This window comes from Macadamia integrifolia, chromosome 3, assembly GCF_013358625.1.
Source record: "Macadamia integrifolia cultivar HAES 741 chromosome 3, SCU_Mint_v3, whole genome shotgun sequence".
Lineage (NCBI taxonomy): Eukaryota > Viridiplantae > Streptophyta > Magnoliopsida > Proteales > Proteaceae > Macadamia > Macadamia integrifolia.
The window spans coordinates 18,424,800-18,449,547 of NC_056559.1; the positions used below are offsets into that span (position 1 = coordinate 18,424,800).

The 24,748-nt window shown below is 36.8% G+C and overlaps 2 protein-coding genes across 2 annotated transcripts; one reads left to right on the top strand and one right to left on the bottom strand.

Moving 5' to 3' along the window:
* Positions 1 to 2,129: 2,129 nt before the first annotated feature.
* On the bottom strand, positions 2,130 to 16,117 carry LOC122074209. The gene is made up of 6 exons (XM_042639062.1): positions 16,022 to 16,117; positions 7,457 to 7,546; positions 6,365 to 6,493; positions 4,101 to 4,215; positions 3,897 to 3,971; positions 2,130 to 2,392 (listed from the first exon to the last, which is right to left on the bottom strand). The coding sequence occupies exons 1-6, from the start codon at positions 16,115 to 16,117 to the stop codon at positions 2,130 to 2,132; spliced, it is 768 nt and encodes a 255-aa protein (XP_042494996.1).
* Positions 16,118 to 19,312: 3,195 nt separating this feature from the next.
* LOC122074210 (probable protein phosphatase 2C 11) lies at positions 19,313 to 23,743 on the top strand. Its single transcript, XM_042639063.1, has 6 exons — positions 19,313 to 19,342; positions 19,477 to 19,573; positions 20,065 to 20,156; positions 21,743 to 21,814; positions 23,247 to 23,386; positions 23,474 to 23,743. The coding sequence occupies exons 1-5, from the start codon at positions 19,313 to 19,315 to the stop codon at positions 23,373 to 23,375; spliced, it is 420 nt and encodes a 139-aa protein (XP_042494997.1). The 3' UTR covers positions 23,376 to 23,386; positions 23,474 to 23,743.
* Positions 23,744 to 24,748: the final 1,005 nt, after the last annotated feature.

Sequence of the window (24,748 nt, forward strand, 5' to 3'; positions counted from 1 at the left end):
TATCCATACATAGCCTTATGGTAGGTGCACGTACACGGTTTGGGCACTCCCGTCTCTTCTGGCACTGGCTCGGACTTGTCGGGCCAGTCGGTGTTTAAGGTCACCCGTGCCATCATAGCCCATAAGGAACCCGCTCTAACATCCTCTGGCTCGGTTCCTGCATGGTTAAACCGGTTCAACCGCGAAATCAGACCGGGCTTAAGAAGCGGGGTATTACAATAATAATGTGAGGGAGTGCTCTTGTTTTAGATATTCGTAGGAAAGAGGTCCACATATGAAATGTTTAAAGATTAGGTAAACCTCTATAATTATTTAATGGGAAAAATACTATGTCTGGGAGTGTGCGAGTTGCAGCCAGATACAAACAATGCAAAATCATCACCCCACTCCCAATGAAAAGTAGAAATGCTCGCACTATTGATGCTTCCATGTGCGCTCCCATTTGTCCCCCATATTAGTGTTGAAGGTGCGGAAACGATTTGGATCGTCCCACTGGTAGGGTCAGACATTCAAACAATAATTAATTGAGTGGTGTAGATCATTATTTGAAACACCACAAGTACAAAGCTTCCACGCGATCTTAGTCCTTTCATAGTGAGTCTTTCCCACACATACAACTTTGCATTCCCTTTGAGTCCAAACTCCTCCTTAATAGTCAAGGTTTTTACAAAACCTTAATTATCACTCAATTACAAATGTAGAGATTAATCGTGTGAGAGAGGGAGAGAAGCACGACTATATAAAAGAGGAGAGAATTAGAATCCTAACTTGCTTTGGTTTTTAGAGGCTTTGTATATCTCCAACCAAAATCCCTATTAGTTAGAGTTATAGATAAACCCAACTTTGGCATAAAGATTTTTTACTTGGAGTCAATCACTCACAAAACCAATCTTATCATTATTGATAAGATATTAAATAATAAGCAACTTAATAATTCTTTTTTTTTTTCCCCTAACAATCTCCTCCATCCTACTGTGAGATCATATCTCATAAGATGATCCAAAATCTTAGATCATGAAAAAGAATTCATGATCATCTGATGTTGTACATATGTGTTGAATTTATAGGAAAGGGGTAGGATCCCACTGGGATTCCACCAAGCATATTATTATCTTACTAGTATTGTATTCATAATACATGGTTAACCAATACATATGTTGCCAAATAAATTTAACAATCATTACCCACAATAAGTAGTTATTTATACATCTATCTCCCATTGAGCAATATCACATAGTTTATTATAGGGCATGCGTTAAATACTGTCAAGCCCCCAATGAACCAAAAAGCCATTTCAAAGATTCTATATACTTGATTGGACCAGGAAAACATTTCCAAAATATTTTTGAACAAAAATAATAATTTTTATTAATTTTTTAAACATTAAAAACATTTTATTGAAATAGCCCCGGATCCAGATTTTATCTAATCAAATACAAACTTTCTCTCTCCTTGATATTCTCCCAAAAATGGCAGTGGATTCCTTGTTGGGAATCTCTTTCGAATACGACCCAACACTATGAGTCCGGCGTAACGATATATAGTCAAAGAAACATCAACCATTGACACACCAAAACGCGCAGTGCGTGTCTACATCGATAAGGACCCCTCAGGTCAAAGGATTGATTATAAACTACTTAAGAGAATTTCATTTTGTTATAAACTGACAGTATATCACATGTGAAAATCTCAAGTGATCCAGTTCAGTGTACACACAGTATGTACACTCACATTTGTGCCATGAAATCAACATCTCTAGATACACACAATGTGACCACCATGAAAACAAGGTGTCCAATCTCGCCCCTAGTGGTAAACAATTTTAGGTTAACAAACCTATGGACAAACTGAGCTTAATAAATAATCATGCCAATTAAAACTTAATTAAACAATTTAATTTAAAAAAACAAGTTTGTACATCAAAGCCAATTTTCCATAAACCTAATGCCCATGTTCTCAACATGTTTCTCAAATACATTAGGCGACAAACCCTTAGTCATGGGATCAGACAAATTCTGAGCAGAGTCAACCTTTGCTATGGCTATATCACCACACTATATAATCTCACGAATTAAGTGATATTTTCATTCCACGTGCTTGTTCTTCTGATGAGCTCTTGGTTCTTTTGCTTATGCTATGGCTCCCCGATTGTCACAATACAACATGATGGGATGCTCGACGAGCTCAGGGACCACCTCTAGGTCGGTCAAGAATTTCTTGAGCCAAACCCCTTCCTTAACTGCTTCACTAGCTGCCAGGTATTCAGCCTCAGTAGTGGAGTCGACCATTGACTTCTGTTTGACACTCTTCCAAACTATAGCATCACCTCTCAAAACAAATACCATTCTTGATGGAGATTTTCTGTCATCTTTGTCAGTTTGAAAATCTGAGTCTGTATAACCCACAACTGACAATTGGTCAATACCATAGACTAAAAAATAACCTTGGGGCTGTCAACTGAGAAAGAATCCCAGCTTGCTTTAAATAATCCCTAAACTCATCCGATAAATACTCTCCTCCTCGATCTGATTGAAGGGTTTTGATGCACTTCCCTAATTGCTTTTCTACCTCAGCTCGAAACTCTTTGAACTTTTCAAAGGTTTCCAATTTTCGGTGCATTTGGTAAATATATCCATATCGAGAGTAATCATCAGTGAATGTTACAAAATATTCATAACCATACCTCGCTTGAACATTTATGGGACCACATACATCAGAGTGTATTAATTTCAATAAGTCCTCAACCCTCTTACCCTTAGATGAAAATGTTTTCTTGGTAATTTTTCATTGTAGGCAGGATTCACAAGTTCGGTAAGGTTCTACCTTTAGACTTTCCAAAGGGCCATCCTTGACCAACCTATAAATTCTATCTACTCCAATATGACCTAACCTAAGGTGCCAAAGATAAGTGGAATTATCTTGAGCTAATTTCCTTTTTAAAGTTACATTTGAAAATTCATTTGCATTTAAAACATGTTTCAAGAAATACAAACAATTCTGTAAACAACCAGTTGTAATAAATAAACCATTCAAACAACTAGATAGTTTAAATCCAAATTGAAATGAATATCCATCAACAACTAGTTTAGAAACAGAAATAATATTCCTTCTAAAGGAAGGAACATAAAAACAATCTTTTAAAATTAAAACTATTTTTTTTTCAAAATGTAAATTAAATTCTCCTACGACCTTTGTTGTGGCCTCAGCTCCAGTTCCCATCTTGAGACGAACCTCATCCTTATTGAGTCTTCTTGTCATCTTGAACCACTGCAATATATTGCAAATATGGGTGGTCGAACCAGAGTCAACCAACCACGTATTAGATGGTTCTTCTGACAAATTAGACTCCTAAATGACATAGGTTTTAGATATCCCTTCATCTAGCTTCTTCTTTAAAGTTTCCAGGTATCCACGACAATTTCTCTTCTAATGTCCGTCCTTTTTACAGTAAAAACAAGGTCCCTTCTCAAGTTTCTTGCCCTTCTCCACTCCCTTACTATCCATTTTAAGGGTCTTACCCTTATTGGTCTTCTTCTTCTTCTTCTTCTTACCTTTCGGTTTAGAGGAAGAAGAGTTCAGTTCAATAGACAAGACCTCAAGCTTTTGATTCTTATGTGCCGCCTCTACTTCTTACAACATATTGCCTTGCTTTGGAAGTTCTACGAAAATTTTATTCATATTATAATTACAAATAAAAAATCCGTAGATTTCTTGAGACAGTGAATAGAATATGACATCAATTTTATAGTTCAACTTAAAGGATGTCCCCAGGGCTTCTAGTTCTTGGAATAAATTCCGTAATTTCATCACATGGTCGATAACTGAAATCCCTGAAGTTATCTTAGTGCTGTGGAAGAGAGTGAAAAGCTGATGATATGCATGTCTATTTTGCTTACCATACAACTTCTTGAACTCCTCCAACATGTCTTTAGCAAAACTTGGATCCTTTACACAATCCTTAATGGTCTTGTCTATTGAATTCAAAACAAAAAACTTGGCCTTAGAACTGTTTTGTCAAAACAACTCATAGGTAGTTTTCTCCTTGCCCTCCATAGTGTCAGGGAATGAAGGTTCTCTATCTTTTATAACAGAAATTAGACCTTCTGCAGTTATGAGCAATTTAATGTTCCTCCTCCAGTCAACATAGTTGGGTCCAATCGTGATATGGTCTTTAATAAGTGTAGCGTAATTCATTTGGCTTGACATATTGAATATCTACATGATGTATAAGGAAAAATTAGCATGATTAATATCGTTGAAAAGAAGGGGCAATTCTAAATACAATGATTACCCACACTTTAAGCTTTCCTTTAGCTATGAGGTGTGATTGGAACATCTCAACCCTTATGCACATGACTTAGCATATTGGAGTTCATCATAGACATGTTGGTCGAATGGAATATTCTATCCATCTCTAAGACTTGCAATATTTTTTGTCACTTGAGTGTCATGTCCATTCCTATCAGTTAACATACACTTAAGTCAAGTGTATACCCTTTGTTTCGGAGTGAATCATAGCATCATGGGCTAGTGTCTACTGTCACAGTACACCTCCAACTGACCATGTTATCTACCTATCACATATGAGATAAATAAAGACGGTCTCAGAGAACTACTCAAGTATTATCCTATCGACATCTGTAAAAGTAGATCAATGTGACCTCTACATTTACCAACTAAGGGAGGTCATGAAAATCTCACCAGTTAGGGTTTTTCATATCACACTTGCTTTTAAGTTTAGGAAAACGGGAACAATCATCTCTTCTAAAAATACAATAGAGTTATAATATCACTGCACATCACATGTAACTAGGAATCATAAAATAATCATCCACATGAAATATAAAACAAAGCCTTAGTGATTATGGGATAACATCTGGAATTAGATTGACTTTGTCAACACATGCAAGTCAATTTGATTCCAAAGAAGACTAAAATGTTATTGATCTTCATTTATGAACCGCTGCATCACATAATTTGGTCGGCTATGCAGATAATGCATTATATTCTGTTGAATATGTTTGCTAGAATGTGATTAATCTATTCAGCACATTTGATGAAGCAATCAAATGTTTCTCTCTTAGTGCAGAACCAAGATTCTTGTTGTGCAGTCCAAGATGGGTGGGAATAACATAACCTCTTTAATTACTCCCATATAACATAATTATATGATATTGCAATGCAAATAATTATAACTAATAAAACTTTTATATTGAAATAAAACAAAACACTTGCTTCTCCATCTCCCGTCGCTTTCTCGAAGCAATCTCCTCCTCCAGTCTTTTCACGATCAAATAAAAATAAAATGCCTAATTCTATTACATTCTTTTAAAATAAAGAAACCTTAGGAAACCAACCTATCATTTGGGCTGCCCAAGGGGAGTAAAAATTTTATAAAAAAAAAAAAAAGGGAGAGAGAGGGAGAGAAAAATAAAATACAAGCCACCACATAAATGCATGCCATGCTATCTAAATATCCATCATCATAGCTCATTTTAAATCCCATAACCACTAACAATATCCATTACACATATTATGTATTTAATCCTTTCAATTTCATTCTCATAATATGAAAAAATAACAAGTATAAAAATCACATAAAATTTTACTAACATTTAATAAAAACCCATGTTATTATGTCATGAAAATATCATGTGTGCATCTGATCTCATATACATGCACACACAACCTTTAATATTAAATCATATTTAATGTAAAATAGGTACTTAGGTACTATTGCCCATATGGCAGAATATAGTCCATACCATAATGAACCATTTTAGTGAAAGAAAACAATCAGCCCATATTATATAAACCGACTCAGGCTTAAATAAACAGTTAAACCCATACAAGGAAAAAAATTAACACTTGAATAAAGGGCATTTATATAATTTCTGAATGTAATTTCTGGATAGGGTTTCACAAACCCTACCCCTTCTTTTTTTTTTTTTTTTTCTTTTTTTTTCTTTCTTGGTCGTACCTGCAAATTTTTTTTTTCTTTTTATGAACAGAACAGCACACTGTTCACACTATGACTAGTGTTCATTGTTCATAATCGGGATTTTTTTTTTAATTTAGAAAAAAAATATTTTCCTTTGAAAAAAAAAAACAACAAAAGGAAAGGTTTAATTATTCTATGAACAGTACACTACTGTTCACGGAATAATGAACAAAAATCTTCTATTTTTTTTTATTTGAAAACAAAATTAATGGATCAAATACATAATATCATGACATTAAACAGAATGTCTCCCCATCAGTAGGAAGGCTCTGATACCACTGAAGGCGCAGAAATGATTTGGATTGTCCCACTGGTAGGGTCAGACATTCAAACAATCATTAATGGAGGGGCGTAGATCATTACCTGAAACTCCACAAGTGCAGAACCTCCACGCGATCTTAGCCCTTTCACAGTGAGTCCTTCCCACACGTACAGTTTTGCGTTCCCTTTGAGTCCAAGCTTCTCCTCAATAGTCAGAGTTTTCACAAAACCCTAATTACCACTCAATTATTAGTGTAGAGATTAAGCGTGTGAGAGAGGGAGAGGAGCACGACAATATAAAAGAAGAGAGAATTAAAATCCTATTTTGCTTTGGTTTTTAGAGTTCTTGCATACCTTCAACCAAAATCCCTATTAGTAAGAGTCGTATATAAACCCAACTTTGGCATAGAGATTTCCTACTTAGAGTTAATCACTCACAAAACCAATCTTATCATTATTGATAAGATATTAAATAATAAGCAACTTAATAATTCCTTTTTTTTTCCTAGCAGGTGCAGGGTCAAGTTCCTGGATAGAGAACTCTTCCCCCTATTTTATATAAGGATAAGAAAACCATGTCTACTTGCATGGCCATTGTGCCAACGTGCAAGTCAATTGAGAGTTGCTGAGGCATATATCTCGACGTAGAGACATGCCAGCGGGTAGGGTTCTTTTCTTCTTTATATATTTTGGAGAAATGCATTTTATGTTCGGAAGCGTGTCCTTATGCCCAGACATAAGGGGTGCAAAATGACTATTGCACCCCTCCTACCCATTCACGAACTCTCATTGGCTGAGGTGCTGGCGCAAGACCTACGTTCCCAAACGGAAACCATTATCCCGTAATTTGGATATAAAAGTGAACATTTTGAGTAAATCAAATTTATATATACCTACAAATGGACCAAGGCCATCAATATAAAGCCTGTGGCTTATTATCACCCCATTCATTACACTTCTCAACTGGGTCCTCTGTGTTAGAGACGAAAGATCAAAAAGATGGCTTTTAAGTCTCCTTCATCTCTAACTATAATTGCCAATGAAGCCTTATCATGCACGGTTTGAAAAATCCTATGTTTCCAATTCCAACCAATCCAACTTGAGTTATCATTTTATATGAAAACTATGATTTCAGTTTTTCTAAACCGATAATGGACTGATTCCAAATTGGAATTGGTGGGACCGATCCAGAACCGATTCCAGGCTTTTAAAAACTGATCTCATGTCCTCAAACATCGAGGAAAGCTTCTCCCCCACCTTCAGTTTTGCCGTAATCAGGAAAAGCTAAATCACAAAATAGAAACTCAAAAGAAAAGATTAAATAATTCGAAACTTAGTTCTCCAAAGAAAACTTTCTCAAAATCTTCTCAAACTAAAGGTGAAAAGTGAATATTTCCTGAAGTGCTTGCAGTTTCGTTACATACTTGACCAAATGGTCTGCTATCGAATTCCTTTTCTTAAAGCACTGGAAAATTTTCCATTCAATCAAAGACAAATAGGGATGTAAAGAAGTCCATTGTTGCCTCACAAACCATGGGACCACTCTCTTTTGAAGCAGCAAGCACTACCTTTTATTTGATTTCATTATAATCAAAACCAATTAGGAACCTAACTGATATAACTGAGACCGAATCTGGTTTCATCCTTAGGTGAGCCTAAATTGATCAATCAATAATCACCACCTCCTTTATTTGCAAGTTGTGAGCCTTACTTTACCCTTCTTACTTTTTTTTTTGTCCCGAGCACAAGGGACAAGTGGCCTTGCTATGGCCTCAACTCCTGAACCCATGTAAGGGTACGCTAATATGCATCTTTCTATTAGTCCCGTGATCTAGTATTTTTGAGGAAATATCACTCCCCTCCCCTAAAGTATGGTAAAATATTAAACATCCATAATTAAATGGAAGGAGGTTAGGTATGCCATCGACTTTCCTAAAGGTAGTGGTTCAACAAATGTGATTGCTTGGATGGGAGGGACATAGGGGACTTTTCTAAGGGGAGGAAGAAAGAGACACAAATCTATGTATATCAGCAGCATACCCACGCCTTTCCCGTTATTTCATGGATAAAAAGGTCTATGTCCAGGAGTGTGCATGTTGCATCCAAACACAAATGGGTGAAATGATCGTCCCATCCCTTATAAATAGTGGAAATGCCTACCCTATTGCTGCTTCCATGTGCATTCTCATGTGCAAGGTCCATCTGTACTCTCTGTTTGAAAGTGTGACCCTGAACCTAAACATAGGGGTCGGGTGCAAAATGATCACTATGCCCTCCTGTTCAATAACCATGCATGAGCTCTCCTTGGCCTGGGTGCTAACGCAAGACCCACACTCATGGACAAAAACCATTCGCCCATGATTTGGACAAAATTAAGTGGACCTTTTGAAAAAACCAAATTTTATATAGACCTATATATGGACCCAAGGCCATCAACATTAAGCATGTGGCTTATTATCACCCCCATCCAATGCACTTCTCAACTGGGTCCTTTGTGTTAAGACAATAGAAATCACCTCCCCACTCCCTATGAAAAATAGAAATGCTTGCACTATTGATGTTTCCGTGTGTGCTTCCATTGGTCTCCCATGTTGATGCAAGGTCAAGCTCTTAGACAGAGAACTCTTACCCCCATTTTATATAAGGACAAGAAACCTTGTCTACTTGCGTGACCATTGTGCCAATGTGCAAGCCAATGGGGAAGATGCAGAAGCATATGAACGACTTTGGGGGGGAGGGGGGAGGGGAGCGGTCTTTTTGTGTCTGCCCATGCCTAAACATAGACACACAAACGGACAAGGTTCTATTCTTCTTTATATATTTTGGGGGAATGCATTTTTTGTCCGGAAGTGTGCCCTTGTGCCCATACATAAGGGATGCAAAATGAACATTGCACACCTCCTGATCAATACCCATTCACGAAGTCTCATTGACTGGGATGCTGGCGCAAGAGCTACGCTCCCAAACAGAAAACATTATCCTGTAATTTGGATATAAAAGTGGACCCTTTGAGTAAATCAAATTTTATAGAGACCCACAAATAGACCAAGGTTATCAATATATAGCCTATGGTTTATTATCAGCTCATTCATTGAACCTCTGAACTGGGTCCTTTGTGTTAAGACGATAGATCAAAGATAAGTTTCAAGTCTCTTACGGTTGCCAATGACTTCATCTCAGACAATAATTGCCAATGAAGCCTTATCATGCACGGTTTGAAAAATCCTATGGTGTCCAATTCCAACCAATCCAACTTGAGTTGATCATTTTATATGAAAACTAGGAATATTTCAATTTTTCTAAACCTATAATGGTCTGATACTCTGATTCCAAATTGGAATTGGTTGGAACCGATTCCAGGCTTTTAAAAACTAATCTCATGTACTCAAACATCGAGGATAGCTTCTCCCCCACCTTCGGTTTCTCCATTATTAGGAAAAGCTAACTCACAAAATAGAAAACCCAAAAGAAAGGATTAAATAATTCGAAACTTAGTTCTCCAAGAAAAACTTTCTCAAGATCTTCTCAAACCAAGGGCGAAAAGTGAATATTTCTCGAAGTGCTTGCAATTTTCATTGCATAATTGGCCAAATAGTCCGCTATCGAGTTCCTTTTCTTAAAGCAATGGAAAATTTTTCATTCAATCAAGATTTTACTTCTTTGGCTACAAGCAGGGGTTGTAGTTAAGGGACAATTGTTGGGGATTCTTTATCATATTAAAGATATGAATAACCCTATAGTGTTTAGAATACAAGAATCATCAACCAATCATAAAAGATTAATCATAAGTGTAGTCCCTAAACCAAGAACAATAAAATATCCCATCTTAAAATACATAACCATATAGATTTACCATATCTATAATAATCAATGGGACAACCATGACATGAACCATAAATGGGAATAAAGAAGTACCTGTGTCCCATGAACATAGATCATGAACCTCTGTCCCATGTGGTTAAACATTACTCCCATGAAGATGACAATGAACTACGCAAGTGGAGTCCTTCTACTGAAATCTTCTGCAGTCTCTTACTCTAGGGTTTCCTTTCTTTCTGTGCACTTGCTCTTGTGAGAAAGCCGTGCTCCCAAAACCAATAAGGCATTAAGTAAAAGTAATGGCTGCAGGGACCGTCAGTATTCTATTTATAATAGAATCCCTAAAACCCTATTCCACTCTCACAATGGAAAGAGCTAGGAGTTTCCTAATCAGAGTGGGTCTATAATTGCTTGGGCCCAATGGATCAATCGGTATCAGTTAAGCCCATATAAAAATCCTAACAATCTCCCACTTGGGCTACACTGATACTGATGTCTTTCCATTGACTCCTGGCCAAATAATCCCAAGACTGAACACCACTCAAACAAACTTTGATCCAATCAATAATCTCTACTGTTGAACAATAGTAGAAAATACACCTCAATATACGGCATATAACTATCTAATGTTACAGACAATAGAAAATTATCAATCCAAATCGCCTGGAAACGTATATATAAGGAGTTGATATCATACCTGTGATCACATGAACTATACATCTCCTTATAGGTCATTTCTTGATCTAAAGATTAGCCTACCTTGAAAACCTCACAGATAGAAAACTTTGATATTAATCAACACTTGACAAATTGTCATTTTCTTGAATTAATATCTTACTTTGCCATACCGCCTATGGCTAACTACCACTTCCATGGATTTAGGTTAAATACCACCATAAATCACAAACTTTGGCAAACCGCCTGTGGTAAACCACCACTTCTTTGGACATAGGCTAAATACCACCATACATCACAAATTCTGACAAAATATCGTCAATTACCTTGGCCAAGCACTGCTAATAAATCTTAACAAGCATAGCCTTTAAACTTTGGCTTTTATCACCATGATATCTTTGGTTAAATGAGATCATAAAACTCCCACTAACCAAGCATGTCATAAACCTCAATAACACCAGTGTCAGAAAATATGGCTCTTGAGTACTTTGTCGATAAACTTGGATGACATCACCTTTGGGCAAATGTCACCTTTACCTTGGGAAACACATAATTGAACTGAATGTACCACTTTGGTGGGTTTCACTCATTCCTATCATGTTTTCCACATTAGAGATGAATATATGTACAGAAGTGTATGCTTTAATGTGTTTCTTACACAATCAGAGACAACACAAACAAATGAAGCATAAATGTACATAAATAATTCAGAGAACAGAATTTAAGATAAAATCAATTCAAAATTACTTCGAATTTCACTCATTCCTATCATGTTTTTCACATTAGAGATGAATATATGTACAGAAGTGTATGCTTTAATGTGTTTTACACAATCAGAGACAACACAAACAAATGAAGCATAAATGTACATAAATAATTCAGAGAACAGAATTTAAGATAAAATCAATTCAAAATTACTTCGAATTTCACTCATTCCTATCATGTTTTTCACATTAGAGATGAATATATGTACAGAAGTGTATGCTTTAATGTGTTTTACACAATCAGAGACAACACAAACAAATGAAGCATAAATGTACATAAATAATTCAGAGAACAGAATTTAAGATAAAATCAATTCAAAATTACTCCGAAGTCATTATAAACTTAGTAGGGCAATAAAATTGTTCCTATTTCCCTTCAGTTGTGCTTTGTTCAGCAACAACACCTGTTTGAGTTCCCTGAGAGCTAAAACCAGATCAAGTAACCCTAAGAATCTCAGGTATGAATCATACACACCAAATAATCGGGCTGGAAAATTTAATATGTACACCTAGTAGATAAACTACACAATAAATGTACATCTAGCAGATAAAACACACAAGAGTCACAACCGTAACTACATTCCTATCCTTTGGGCTAAGAATGTACTGGTCCTCTTGTAAATCCAAATTTACTGTGAAAATACAATTACTTTTATCACATGTGGGTTTAGAAACCTTTAAGTTATAGTCTTTTTCATACATGTATTTTCTTTAACTTGGGTGACATCACCTTTGGGCAAATGTCACAAACTTTGCTGCGCTTGGAAAAACTATGAAATAATAGGATGTGTCACTTTGGTGGATTCCATCAAATCCTTTCATAGCTTCCTATAAATATACTGTGCAGCATAAAATGTGCGGAATCTCACACCCAGTTTAATTCTAATATATTTATCCATCATAGGGTGTTTCAAACAAAACATTCAAGTACAAAATGACATGAATATGAATTTACTTATATATTTGAACCCATAAATCATTATTCAATATCATGATAATAATAAATCAATACAAAACTCCAAATAATTCTTTTGCATGAAAAACAATATAGAACACTGAATTTATTCTCCCACTAGCAACCTAGTAGACTGACCTTCTACTAGTAACATCCTCCCACTAGCAACCTAGTATACCGAATTTATTCTCCCACTGGTCGAGCCACATAAAAAAGCTTAAGATCCATACTTTTATTCTCCCACTTGGTTCGACCAGTCATAAATTAATCCATTTATTGGAGAACACAATTCGTTAAACGTGACATACATATAAACTTGTTCACATATGCCCAAAAACAAAAGAAACCAAACATTTATCAATTAATGTTCATAAATAGGTTTTCAGAGAACAATGGCAGTGTTTAAGAACTTGGTATTGGATTGATCAAAATCGACACTAATCCAACCCAACCAATCCGAATTGATCCAATCGGAATGCAAAAAATAACACATTAAATAAACCTATAACTTATGGTTATAGTGATGAAACCCTCATCCACCCTATTGCCATTGATCAACTGTCCAATACATTTTTAGGGCAAAAAAAACTTTGCTTTAAAAGCATAATACCAAACTATTGATTTGGTTCTCCTAGTATAGAAAACTAGGTCTTTGAGACATATGTAGGCCTCTATATTCTCAAGCCACTTTTAAAGACATTAGCTTAATGGTTCAACTCAAGGAAGAATAATCCATTCGATATTTAATTAATGCATGTAACATCAATAAAAACCAACATTACATCACTAACCATTAAACATAATCAAAGTGTCAACTGAACTACAATCTCAACCTTTAGGTCTGGAATGCACTAGTCCACTCAAAAACTACAATGATCGTGGGAGCTCTTCAACTTCGAAAATTACTATCACTTTTGGATGCATAACAACTTCTAGGTTAAGGTCTGCCTAGAGTACACTTGCATTTATGCATGTCTTTGATAATGTCGCCTTTGGGCAAACATTACAATGTCGTCTTTGGGCAAACATTACTTAATTCCTGCTAATAATTTTCTGTCTTTGAATATAAGACAAAATCTTTGAGTTGTAAACCTATTACAGTAATCTTAGATTTTACTATTTTGGTGGGTTCCATCAATTCCATTGCAATAGCTTACAACTACACCTGGCAGCTTAAATTTGTGGGTTATTTAAACATGAACTAAATATCAATTTACATGTAAAAGAACAAGCATGTAACTGTTAACAAAATAAACATTACAATGCTCAATTATCAATTACTTCAAGAGTGTCAACCGGAACTTCATACTAATCCACTCAAGCTTCTGCAATTACTGCGAGACTTCTTCTAACTTTCGAAAAGTACCGCCATCTTTGGATGGACAGCATCTTCTAGGTTGAGAAATCCCTATTCTGTTTTTCACTTACTTTAACTTTAACCTTTCTTTGATAATGTCATATTTGGGTGAACATTAGCAACTTTGCTACCAATCATTATTCTCTGTCTTTTCAAACAAAGAAGACTTTAATTTGTATTCTATTACAATAAGGTTGAACTTTACCACTTTGGTGGATTCCACCCAATCTTATTGTAATAGTCTACAAATTCATTCCGGTAGCTAAAAGTGGGATTGTTTAAGCATGAATAAAAATATTCATAAACAAAAGCATGAACTACATTACCAAGAATAACCAAGTTCATATTCTGATATGCAAGTAATGTATGAGTTGATTTTCTTTTATTTCTTCCAATTAATAGGAAAATCATAAAGAATCATTAACCACCCATACTTGTAACTTATACAAAACAAATCATAAAAGTTGATCAAAACTAGGCTCATAATATATCAAAACAAAGAGTACGAAAAATTGGACTCAACGCAAAAAACCAGGGTGAAAAATTCTTCACCGTTTGCCTGTACGAGCCATTTGAAGTTGCAGAACTAAAAATAGATCAAAATCAATCTACTTTCCCAAACCAACCGGTCTAATCCGGTTCAGGCATATTGATTCCGAGTCAAAATCCAGGTCCGGTCAACCTTTGACCGAGTCAAACAGAGTTGGTCATGAGTTGACCCACTACACCCCGGGTTAACTCGGTAGGGTTTCCGAGGTGACCCGGCGATGACTCGCCGCCGTTTTTTTTTTGAATTAAAAAAAAAAATTTCTCTCTCCTCTGGCAGCCGGTTTCCGGCGGCGCGTGCCGGCGCGTCCAGAGGTTTTCGGTGACATGCGGCATACCGCCGCGATCGTCTTCTCATGCTCTACAACTTTCGTGAAGAAAGTTTTCCCATATGAGATCTTTAATTAATAGTAAAATTATGATTTTCATGATTTGGGACACAAACCCTATACAAAATCAATTTTCCTTGATTCTAACACTGTAAGGGTTGGCTGTGATACCAATTGTTGGGGATTCTTTACCATATTAAACATATGAATAATCCTATAGTGTTTAGAATACAAGAATCATCAACCAATCATAAAAGATTAATCATAGGTGTAGTCCCTAAACCAAGAACAATAAAGTATCCCATCTTAAAATACATAACCATATAGATTTACCATATCTATAATAATCAATGGGACAACCATGACATGAACCATAAATGGGAATAAAGAAGTACCTGTGTCCCATGAACATAGATCATGAACCTCTGTCCCATGTGATTAAACATTACTCCCATGAAGATGACAATGACGAACTACGCAAGTGGAGTCCTTCTACTGAGATCTTCTGCAGCCTCTTACTCTAGGGTTTCCTTTCTTTCTGTGCACTTGCTCTTGTGAGAAAGCCGTGCTCCCAAAACCAATAAGGCATTAAGTAAAAGTAATGGCTGCAGGGACCGTCAGTATTCTATTTATAATAGAATCCCTAAAACCCTATTCCACTCTCACAATGGAAAGAGCTAGGAGTTTCCTAATCAGAGTGGGTCTATAATTGCTTGGGCCCAATGGATCAATCGGTATCAGTTAAGCCCACATAAAAATCCTAACAAGGAGATATTAGAGTAATAGGAGTTTCTATTTTTATATTTACTTGGTTAACAAGTACATTGTTAGGAAAGTCTATGTTAGTTTCCATTCTTATGTTAGTATCCTATTTTAATTACTTTCCATTGTTAGGAGCTGCTGTGATCAATTGAGAAGTTAATGAAAAGTGTTTACTCATGCCTGAGATAGCTATTACCTGAGGGTGAGATGCGCAAAACATGAGGGAGTGGGATGCCTATTCCCTAACTCTTCCCCCCCCCCTCTTCTCAACCCACCATCAAATTCATTTTCTTTTTCTTTTTTTCTCTCTTTATTTTTGAGTGGTAAGATCATTATTAGACTTTCAAACACATCAACAAGATTGAAAACAAGAAGGCACCCTTGTAGCCAGAATCGAGCCAAATCTGTTAGGGTTTTGATGTACCACTCGAGCCCTCCTATCTTCCATTCAGGAGATCAGTTTTAGCCCTTTTCTTGAGGGTTGTTCAGGTGCATCTAGAGGGGAGCTCAACCAGAGTTTGGAGGCCATTCAATGCCTGTAGTTGCTGATACCACAGAACTGCATAAAGTTTTCTTTTTCATTCCTCGAGCATAACTTTCCAAATCAGCCATCAGTTGAGGCTCATCTTTTGAAGGATACACATACATCGTAAAAGGGATCTTCACTCCAAATTTCATGATCATCCGAAGCCAGGAACCCTAGTTTCAGAAGAGTGGTCAAAAGTTTCCTAATTTATGTCGACAACATATCTCTCAATTTTTTACTATCGGGATTGTCTCATCTTTTGAGGGTTTGTTGATCCATATAGGACCTTCATCTACTCCAAGTGTCAGCTCCATCTGAGCCATAATTTGTGAGTTCTCGAATTTCTCCTTATTCAGCCATATTTTGAGATTCTGCCTGGGATTAGGATCACTTGTGATTCTAGTTTTACATTAGGGAAGGAGTAGAAGAAACCCAACTCAGCCTTATCCCTACTAAATGGGTTCAGCTACATAAATCTTATCCCTCCAATCAGTTTTATTCAAAGCCATACTTGTTATAAGGCCTAAGCTATGCATGTCTTTCCTCACCACTTCTTGTTAAGTTTGTCTCAAATTCTTGACCTGTTTTGAAGAATGACCTGTCCGACATATTTTGGTGTCGACCCGAATGGGGAGTGTTTTTGAGATCTGTGATGAAAGTAGACGGGTTGGGCCAATAGGCCCAAGCCTAGATCCCGATGGATTGACCTGTGACTTGGAGGAGTATATAATGTACTATCGTCTTGTTGAGCAAGTAATTTGTAATTTCGGGGGTTTTTCGAGCTAAGGTTTCAGAGTGAGTTTTCTCGTTGCTGCTTGGGTGTAATCTCTCTTCTACATAGTGAAACATCTTCTTCTTCGCCCGAGGACGTAGCATACCACATCGGTGTGTGAACCTCGTTAAATATCTATGCATTGTGCGGATCTGTCTTGGTTTATTTTCGTATTTGTTGGTGTTTGCTATAGCACTTCTTCTGGAGTCATTTTATGCCTATCCTTAGTTCTTTTAACTCCTTCAATCTCAATCAAATCAATCCTCCGTACTGGAGCGTCTAAAGGTCTCCATTGCACATGTCCATGCCACTTCAAACAACTTTCTCGCAGCTTATCATATATCAAAGCTACTCCTAAATTAGCTATAATTTGTTCATTTCTTATTTTATTATTTCTAGTTTTACCCCTTCTAGAAGATCCTTTTAAAGACAAAATCTGCAGGAATTACTGTTCACATAAACAGTGACTTGTGAACAGTGTTCCAGCTTTCCTTTTGGGTTGGTTAGATGGGACCAAGGTGGGGGCTGGCTGGTCCAACATTAGACTTGGTTAAATGGGGCCAGCAGCCTCTTCCTTGTGTAAGCTTGATCTGCATCAACTTCAGAATCTGAAACGGGGCAAAAAGTCACTACAGGAAAAAAACTTGGTAATTCCTGATATCTTGCAGATCACAGGTTAGAATGACCTGTAGTTTGGATCAAGTCTCCTTCCCTAGGAGTACTACACTTGACCAAATGCTAGCCCTAGGTGTTGGCTGGTTAGCCCTAGGGAGTTATGGATTGGTGCCCAAGTAACGGAATTCTGGTCAGAACTGAAAGTAGAACTATATCAATTACCTGTGGAAGCTTGAGCAGATCGGTAACTCCTTGAATGGTTGAGACAAGAAGAAGAATACTTGAAGGAGAAGATCCTCCTAGGCTTCACACCGCAAAGAGTCGTTGGATCGAACACCAACCCATCACTGTGATTAGACACAGAAATCTCTTACAGAGAAGAAGCAACAGCAGCAGCTGCATCAGCAATATTATTTGTCAAAACCGTTCAGATATGGGAGCCTCCTTGCTTTGTATTAATAGTGATAATGGGGAGGAAATACAGTCTAGCAATTGGAAGGTTCCAAAATAGGAAACCCCACAATTAATTGCCTACTACATAAATTTCTAAACACTGAAAATAGAAACAACGGAAAAGGAAACTAACTATTAATTACTTCACTCCTAAGAAATAACAAAGATTGACAACTTAAATTGAACCCAACTGAAAAAGGATACTAATGTAAAAGGAAAAAAACTAGTTAATCCCGTATGCAACCTTAATACCCTCAGTTGAAGCCCATAAAATGGTCCATTACACTCAAAACCTCATGGACTGAAGACCCAACACATATACAACCCAACCCTAAGCTTATTACTAACAAAATAAGCCTAGTTTGATGAAGAATCTGCATCAGGGGGGTTTTGCAAAGTGATTATCTTAGGTATCTTGGCTCAATCATAAATAAGGAAGGTAATATAGACGATGTTTCACAAGGAATTAAAATAAGGTGGATGAAGTGGAAAGGTGCGTCCAGAGTATTCTGCTATTGACGTATTCCTTTAAATCTTAAATAGAAAATTTATAGGACAGTCATACGTCTGGTATGATGTATGGTGCGGAATGTTCGGTAGCTAAGAAGCATCACATGATAAACTCAGTGTAGTGGAGATGAGGATATTGAGATGGATGAGTGATAAAACTAGGAAGGATAAAGTAAGAAATGATCATATTAAAGTTGATTTGGAAGTTGCTCCGATAGATGACAAGCTACAAGAAAGTTGTTTGCGGTGGCATGGCCATCTATAATGGAGGCCTTTGGACGCTCTAATATGGAGTGATTTGATTTAGGTTGAAGGAACTAAAAGAGCTAAGGGCAGACCTAAAATGACCTTAGAAGTGGTGAGGAGGGATGTGCATAGCTTAGGCCTTATATCAAGTACGACATCTAATAGAGCTGATTGGAGGGTAAGGATCCGTGTAGCCAATCGCATTTAGTTGGGATACGGTTAATTTATATTTTTGTTGTTGTAGAATTCCAAATCAGAGGGTTTCGTGGGCTCCAATGGGGTCCCATAAATAAGTGTATGGGGTAGAAGTCAGTTTGTAGCCCAATCGTAATCCCTCATCATTAACAGCCTCTGGATCAAACAGATCAACTCTAGGGCTTTTGGATGCATATGATGGCCCAACTGTTGCCTGGATATAAGGTGGGTAATATTTTGTGCCTCCTCTTAAACTCTCTTCCCTTTATCAGTCCATTAAGCCTTACCACCCAACCACCAACAGCCTACTGAGGACATCCCACAGTAGGACTAGGAGTTGAGATGTCGAACTGCCCTTTTAATCCACCTTAATTCTTTGCGTGGGCCCTATTTACAACTTACAAGTTCACAATGATGCTATAGTTGTATGTTGTAAACCTTGCAGATTCATCTCATTGTCATTTAGAGTCATTAGATCATCGATCTTATATATTTCTCATTGATTTTCTGTTCTTTTATGGTACAAATGTCTGGTGATAAAGAGTGCACTAAACTGGTATGTCATAGATGTTCTATATTTTATTATGTGGTAGGCATAGACTTCCACATGCTTTTTATCTCCTGGGTCTTAAAGTATGAATCTAGGGGCAAAAATTTCTTATTTTCTATTCATTGGGTGATTGATTGTTTTCTGCTGCAGCTATCCCATTATCGATTGATCACAAACCTGATAGATCTGATGAACGCCAAAGGATTGAACAGGCTGGAGGGTTCATCATATGGGCAGGTGAGTATACTTCTCTTCCCACCCCCCCCCCCTTTTCTTCGGAAAAAAATCGTCTGTTTTTCTTCATCCATGTTTTTCTTGTTTTGTTACCTTCAGAAGGCGACATGTGGTATTATTTTAAGTGAACGGTCAAGATTGCATTAAAAACCAAACTAGATGTAATAACCTTCATCCAACTAAATTAATCTTGACCGTTGATGACACGTGTCATCATCTACAACTAGCAAAACACAAGAAAAACAGGAAAGGGAAAAACATACGATTTTTATCCCTTTTCTTCTGAATGAGGTATGTTTGTCTAATGTTTTCATGGGGATAAATCTTCATGCTTAAGCATGAAAGTCCTCTTTCTGTGAGATATCATGTGCCACGTGGCAAATTTCAGCGCTCATATTTTGGATCAAGCTTCTGCGCATGCAGACCCAGAGATGTAATGTTTTAGATAAAAGCTTCTGCTATGACTTTCTCAAATTGATGCTGGATTTGACCAGGAACATGGCGTGTCGGTGGCATCCTTGCTGTGTCTCGTGCATTTGGAGACAAACTGCTTAAGCCATATGTGGTTGCTGAGCCAGAAATTCAGGTATCCAAAATCACATTTCCTTTTCCATGGTTTTCATCCTTGTTAATGGTTTAATCAGCAATTTCCACGTGAGTTCCATAGTCCTTCTCATGGAGGAAATGCCAAGGAATTTTTTTTTGGTTGGGGGGGGGGGTAAAGGATATGCAAAAGGACATTCCCCGTCGTATTGGCAGAACAGTGTGGGGCATCCATAATTTCCCACATGTCACATTTTCAGATTGCTTGGAATGAGTCTATTTAGATAATGAACCAGGAATGAGGCACTGATCTATCTGCAAAACATGACTGTATTTATGCATTTCTTTTTATTCACTCGAATGGTGAAAATAAAATGTAATGAAGCTCTGAAAGATGGTGCATCAGTTTATTTTGGAAATCATCTGATTATGTCTATTTTTGTGTAGACAAGCATTAGGTAGGGACTCATGCAGTGATGAGTCCTTATCCTCGGAGCATCCAACATATTGCTAGTTATGGGTGCCCCATATCCATCTTTGACTCATACGAACCCACATGAAGATGCTGTTCTATTGGAAATGCATATTATACAGTGAATGATACTCAAATTCTTTCTTCTCTTGTACAAATTTTCTCATCATGGAAGAAGGAAGATGAGTCAGCGTTCTCTCCATGCTCTGAGTGGTGTGCTCATATGCAATTGGGAACTTCAATGGAGGAAGTAGATCCAATGAGGATGAGCTTTCAGTTCATCGTGGTTATTTACCAAATTCATATGAGAATGTACTTGTCAAGCTTGATTATTTATGCTCGTGCTTCTAATCATCAGGATTGGATGGGCAACACAGCCAAGCCAACTTGGAATCGAGATGTGGCTCTGTTCTCATAAATATTGGCTGACCAGGTCTGCAATTGGTTGTTTTTCCAAATTCAGCCAGGATTGGTTGGGATAGGTTGAGTCAACTTGGGATTATGAGGGTCCAATCCAATCCCAGAAAAAAGAAAAAGGACCTTATTGGTCCTGGGTTTTCTCTCAATTTGTCTGTGCATGCTGTAATCATATTATCTTCAGCAGATAAATGTACTTCAACTCCATGGTAAAAGAAACAAAAATAATTTAGTTGGCAAGGAGGTTGCTTTTGTTCTTTTCCTTCTTTTTATTTCATTGTGGGTGGTGTTTTCAGGTGTAGGCCTTGGGTTTGCAGTATTTGGCTTTCCTTTTTTTAAAAAAATATATAAATATATATATATATATATATGTATTTATTTTTTCCCTCTCCTCCCGTCCTTTTCGCCTCTTGAATTCATTTTTTAAACTCTAAAAATAGTTATTCTTTGACAATAAAAGTTTTGTGCTGTCAACTAGTGAGACACCATCCAATAATTTTTATAGAAGTCTGGAACTATTAGCTCTGACCTGCATCAATATCAACATTCTAATTATATGATGTCAATTTGATCAGTTTATATTGTACTCACCCTGAAGCTTTGTATTTTTATTACATTGTTTCAATTTCCTCTTTGTCGAACTATGGAAATGTAACTCTTCAAGTGCAGACATGGTAAATGACCACTTTTTCCAGTTGGTTTACATATCAACTTCTTGCTGTTGTTACACACATGCTTAGGAAGAAGAAATTGACGGTGTGGAGTTTCTGATCATTGCAAGTGATGGACTTTGGAATGTTGTATCAAATACGGTAAGACTTTAATTTTTTGCAGTCAACTTCTAAAATTATTGAATGTATTGACAGGAAGTTGTCAAACTTTAAATGATGTAATTATTGTAAGAAATCTAGGAAACTTGTATAATGTTAATTATGGGAAATTTTGGTTATTATGGTAATGTTTTTGACTGCCTATGTTGCTCTGTGAAACTCAATTCTTTCTTACATTTTTTTAATGGTACTATTTATCAATTTAGGATAACCCAAAAGTTTGAGAGGAAACAAATTCAATAAAGAAGCAAACATAGTCCGACTTACAAATTTTATTTCTAAAATGCATTAGTAGGACAAGTCTTGAGAAACTGCAAGCTACTGGGAAAATGGAAGCAACAAAGTTGTTACGCCGTTGACTGCACCAGTGAGATGTGATAACTATGATTGCTTATGAGTTAGGGCATAAAGGGCAACAAGGCCGTAAAGAACTGGAGACCTAGTCGAGCACTGGATAGGCAATTTGTATTTATGGCTAGCCTACTCATTATGGGGAATCAATGCTCTGGGCCGAATAGTGCTTACCTTGCTTTCTCCAGCGAATATTAGCTTAGCTGCCCTCAGTAGGCTGGTTTGGCCTTCTATCTGGATGCCACTTTCCTCAACTTTTCTGAAAAGCATTCCTATACTGATCCTGAGTAAGTTGAATTGATTCTTTTGATGAAATTTTCTCTCATAAATTATTAAACCAGCATGGATGTGGAAGCTGCTGTCTCCTAGTCATAATTCTAGGGGCATTTTAGTCTCTTGAAAGTTTGTTATAATAAAGAAACCTTTTTTTTTTTCCCTTCGTCCTATTAACTTGCCTGATAACTTGCTTTAGGCAGAATACCATTTTTTTTTTATTTGATAGATGCTTAGGCAGATACATTGGATATACCTATTTTCATTTTATTGTTTAAGTGTTATGATCATATTGATTGTTCTCGTAAGGGGTGTCTTGGACACCTGGTTTGTCTTTTTTTTTTTTTTTTTTTTTGATTCTTTCTTTCCTCTCTTTGGCTGTTTGAGCTGCTAAAAATGTCTTCAGGTGAACCATAAGCAAAAAAAATTGTAGGATGAAAAATTCGAACTCATCTTAAAGATTCAAAATATATTTATATATCGAAATATTGGATCCCATTTAGTGAGATAAGGCTCTGTTGAGTTGAGTTGTATCTGTATTGAAATGAGGGAAATGGTTAAAGTCAATAAATACAATTCTGTGATTGATGCAAGTCAGGTCCATGTGAGTTGTTTCCTCGAGCAAAAATTTGAGTCAATGTCACACATTTATATTAAAAGTTATTAGGAAGTGGCGTATTTACATTCTAAATGTAACAGGAAAGGCAAATCTAGTTCACGTGCTCTTTCCATATTTTTCTGCTCACCAATCAATGTATGCATTTCAAAGTACTATGTTTTCTCCATGTAGGATGCAGTGGCTATAGTGCGGGGCATATCGGATGCTGAGGCTGCATCAAGAAAACTCATAGAAGAAGCCTATGCTCGAGGGAGCTCTGACAACATCACCTGCGTTGTTGTTCGATTTGAGAATTCGTGACTTTACATTAGGTTTCTAGTTCCTCTTGCTTGTAATGATTTAATATGAATTAACTGTCTAACGTTATGTTCTTAATCAAGTTTTATTTGATGCTACAGGGTTCAAAGGCCAGTTCCAAAGAGTTGGAGCAAGAAGATGAGGTTTTCAGTTGCCATGCTTTTGATATGCATGCCTATTGCTTGTGTCGTCCATGCAAAAAATATAGGTTCTTCATTCTTGTGGGGATGGGAACTTGGTTTTGTATCTGCATTCCTTGTTGAAAGTTGGTAATGTTTATTGGATGTAAAATTACTTTGGAATTACAATTAAAGGATTGTTACAGAGGACAAAAAATTTATATTAATTGAAAAGTCAATATGCTTCAAACAGGTACATTTCACTTATTTGACCTTTGATTTACTTGACAAAGCTGATTGGAATTTCAATGACTGAAAGTCCAAATCTAACCAGGCCAACATTATTGTCATTTAGGACCGTTGGTTCCTTTTTGTGTTGTATTCCAATCAAAAAGTTTTCACAATGATATTTATATATTGGAGGAAAGAAGTCTGTCCGGGAGTGTGGTGCCTGTACCTAGACCTAGGAGGGGGCAAAATGATTGCACCAACCCTCAATCAAGAGAGGAATTTTTGCTTCTGTTGATGCTTCTTAGTGCGCTCCCATTGGTCCCCGTGCTAGTGTAGGGGTCACACTACTTGAGCAAAAACTCTCCCCCTATATATTTATATGTATTTTTTGGATTTTTATTTTTTTATTATTTTCAGATGGTATGAGAGGCCTTGCCGCAGCGGTAAGGTTGCTAGTGGTTACATGTTTGAGTTGGAAAGTAACCTCTTTGTGAAGTGGGGGTAAGGTTGTGTATGTTATGACCCTCCCCAAGCCCGCATTAATAGGGTTCTTATTTATTTAATTTTTTCTTTCCATCCAACCACATATTTGATGACCAAGTTTTCCTATGGCCCTTGTGTATGGATTCGGCTCCTCTATTAGACAATAGAGGAGGTGGCTCAGATCCGAAAACCCAACACATAACCACATGCCTTGAGACACTCCAAGGTTGAGCCATCGCCTCTATTGCGCAATAGAGAAGCCCCCCCCCTTGTGGATAGGATTCATTCGCTACAAAACTTCAGATGGAGGGCATCACCAATAACATATTAAGCCTCTTAAAGGAGTTGGCTATATGGATTCGTGTAAAAATAATTTAAAAAAGAAAAAAGGAAAAAAACATAACACCAACAAATTAAGAAAATCTCAGCTAGATTTGGGTTATCAAGAAGGTATTTTTGGAAAAAAACTAAAATCCTATTGGGCTTTGTGCTTGTTCTGAAAAAGGTTTGCTCTTGCTGGAGGGAGCATCCCCAGTCAATGAT

Excerpts from the sequence above, each read along its gene's own strand:
- LOC122074209 (XM_042639062.1), bottom strand. The coding sequence starts at position 16,117 with ATGTATGTGTATCCTTCAAAAGATGAGCCTCAACTGATGGCTGATTTG. Across the intron at positions 3,972-4,100 it reads ATTGCTCATAACTGCAGAAG|ACAAGACCATTAAGGATTGT; the intron begins GTCTAATTTCTG and ends TGAATTCAATAG. Across the intron at positions 2,393-3,896 it reads GGAGTTCAAGAAGTTGTATG|ACTCAGATTTTCAAACTGAC; the intron begins GTAAGCAAAATA and ends TGGGTTATACAG.
- LOC122074210 (XM_042639063.1), top strand. The coding sequence starts at position 19,313 with ATGTCTGGTGATAAAGAGTGCACTAAACTG. Across the intron at positions 20,157-21,742 it reads TTGCTGAGCCAGAAATTCAG|GAAGAAGAAATTGACGGTGT; the intron begins GTATCCAAAATC and ends ACACATGCTTAG. Across the intron at positions 21,815-23,246 it reads GGAATGTTGTATCAAATACG|GATGCAGTGGCTATAGTGCG; the intron begins GTAAGACTTTAA and ends TTCTCCATGTAG.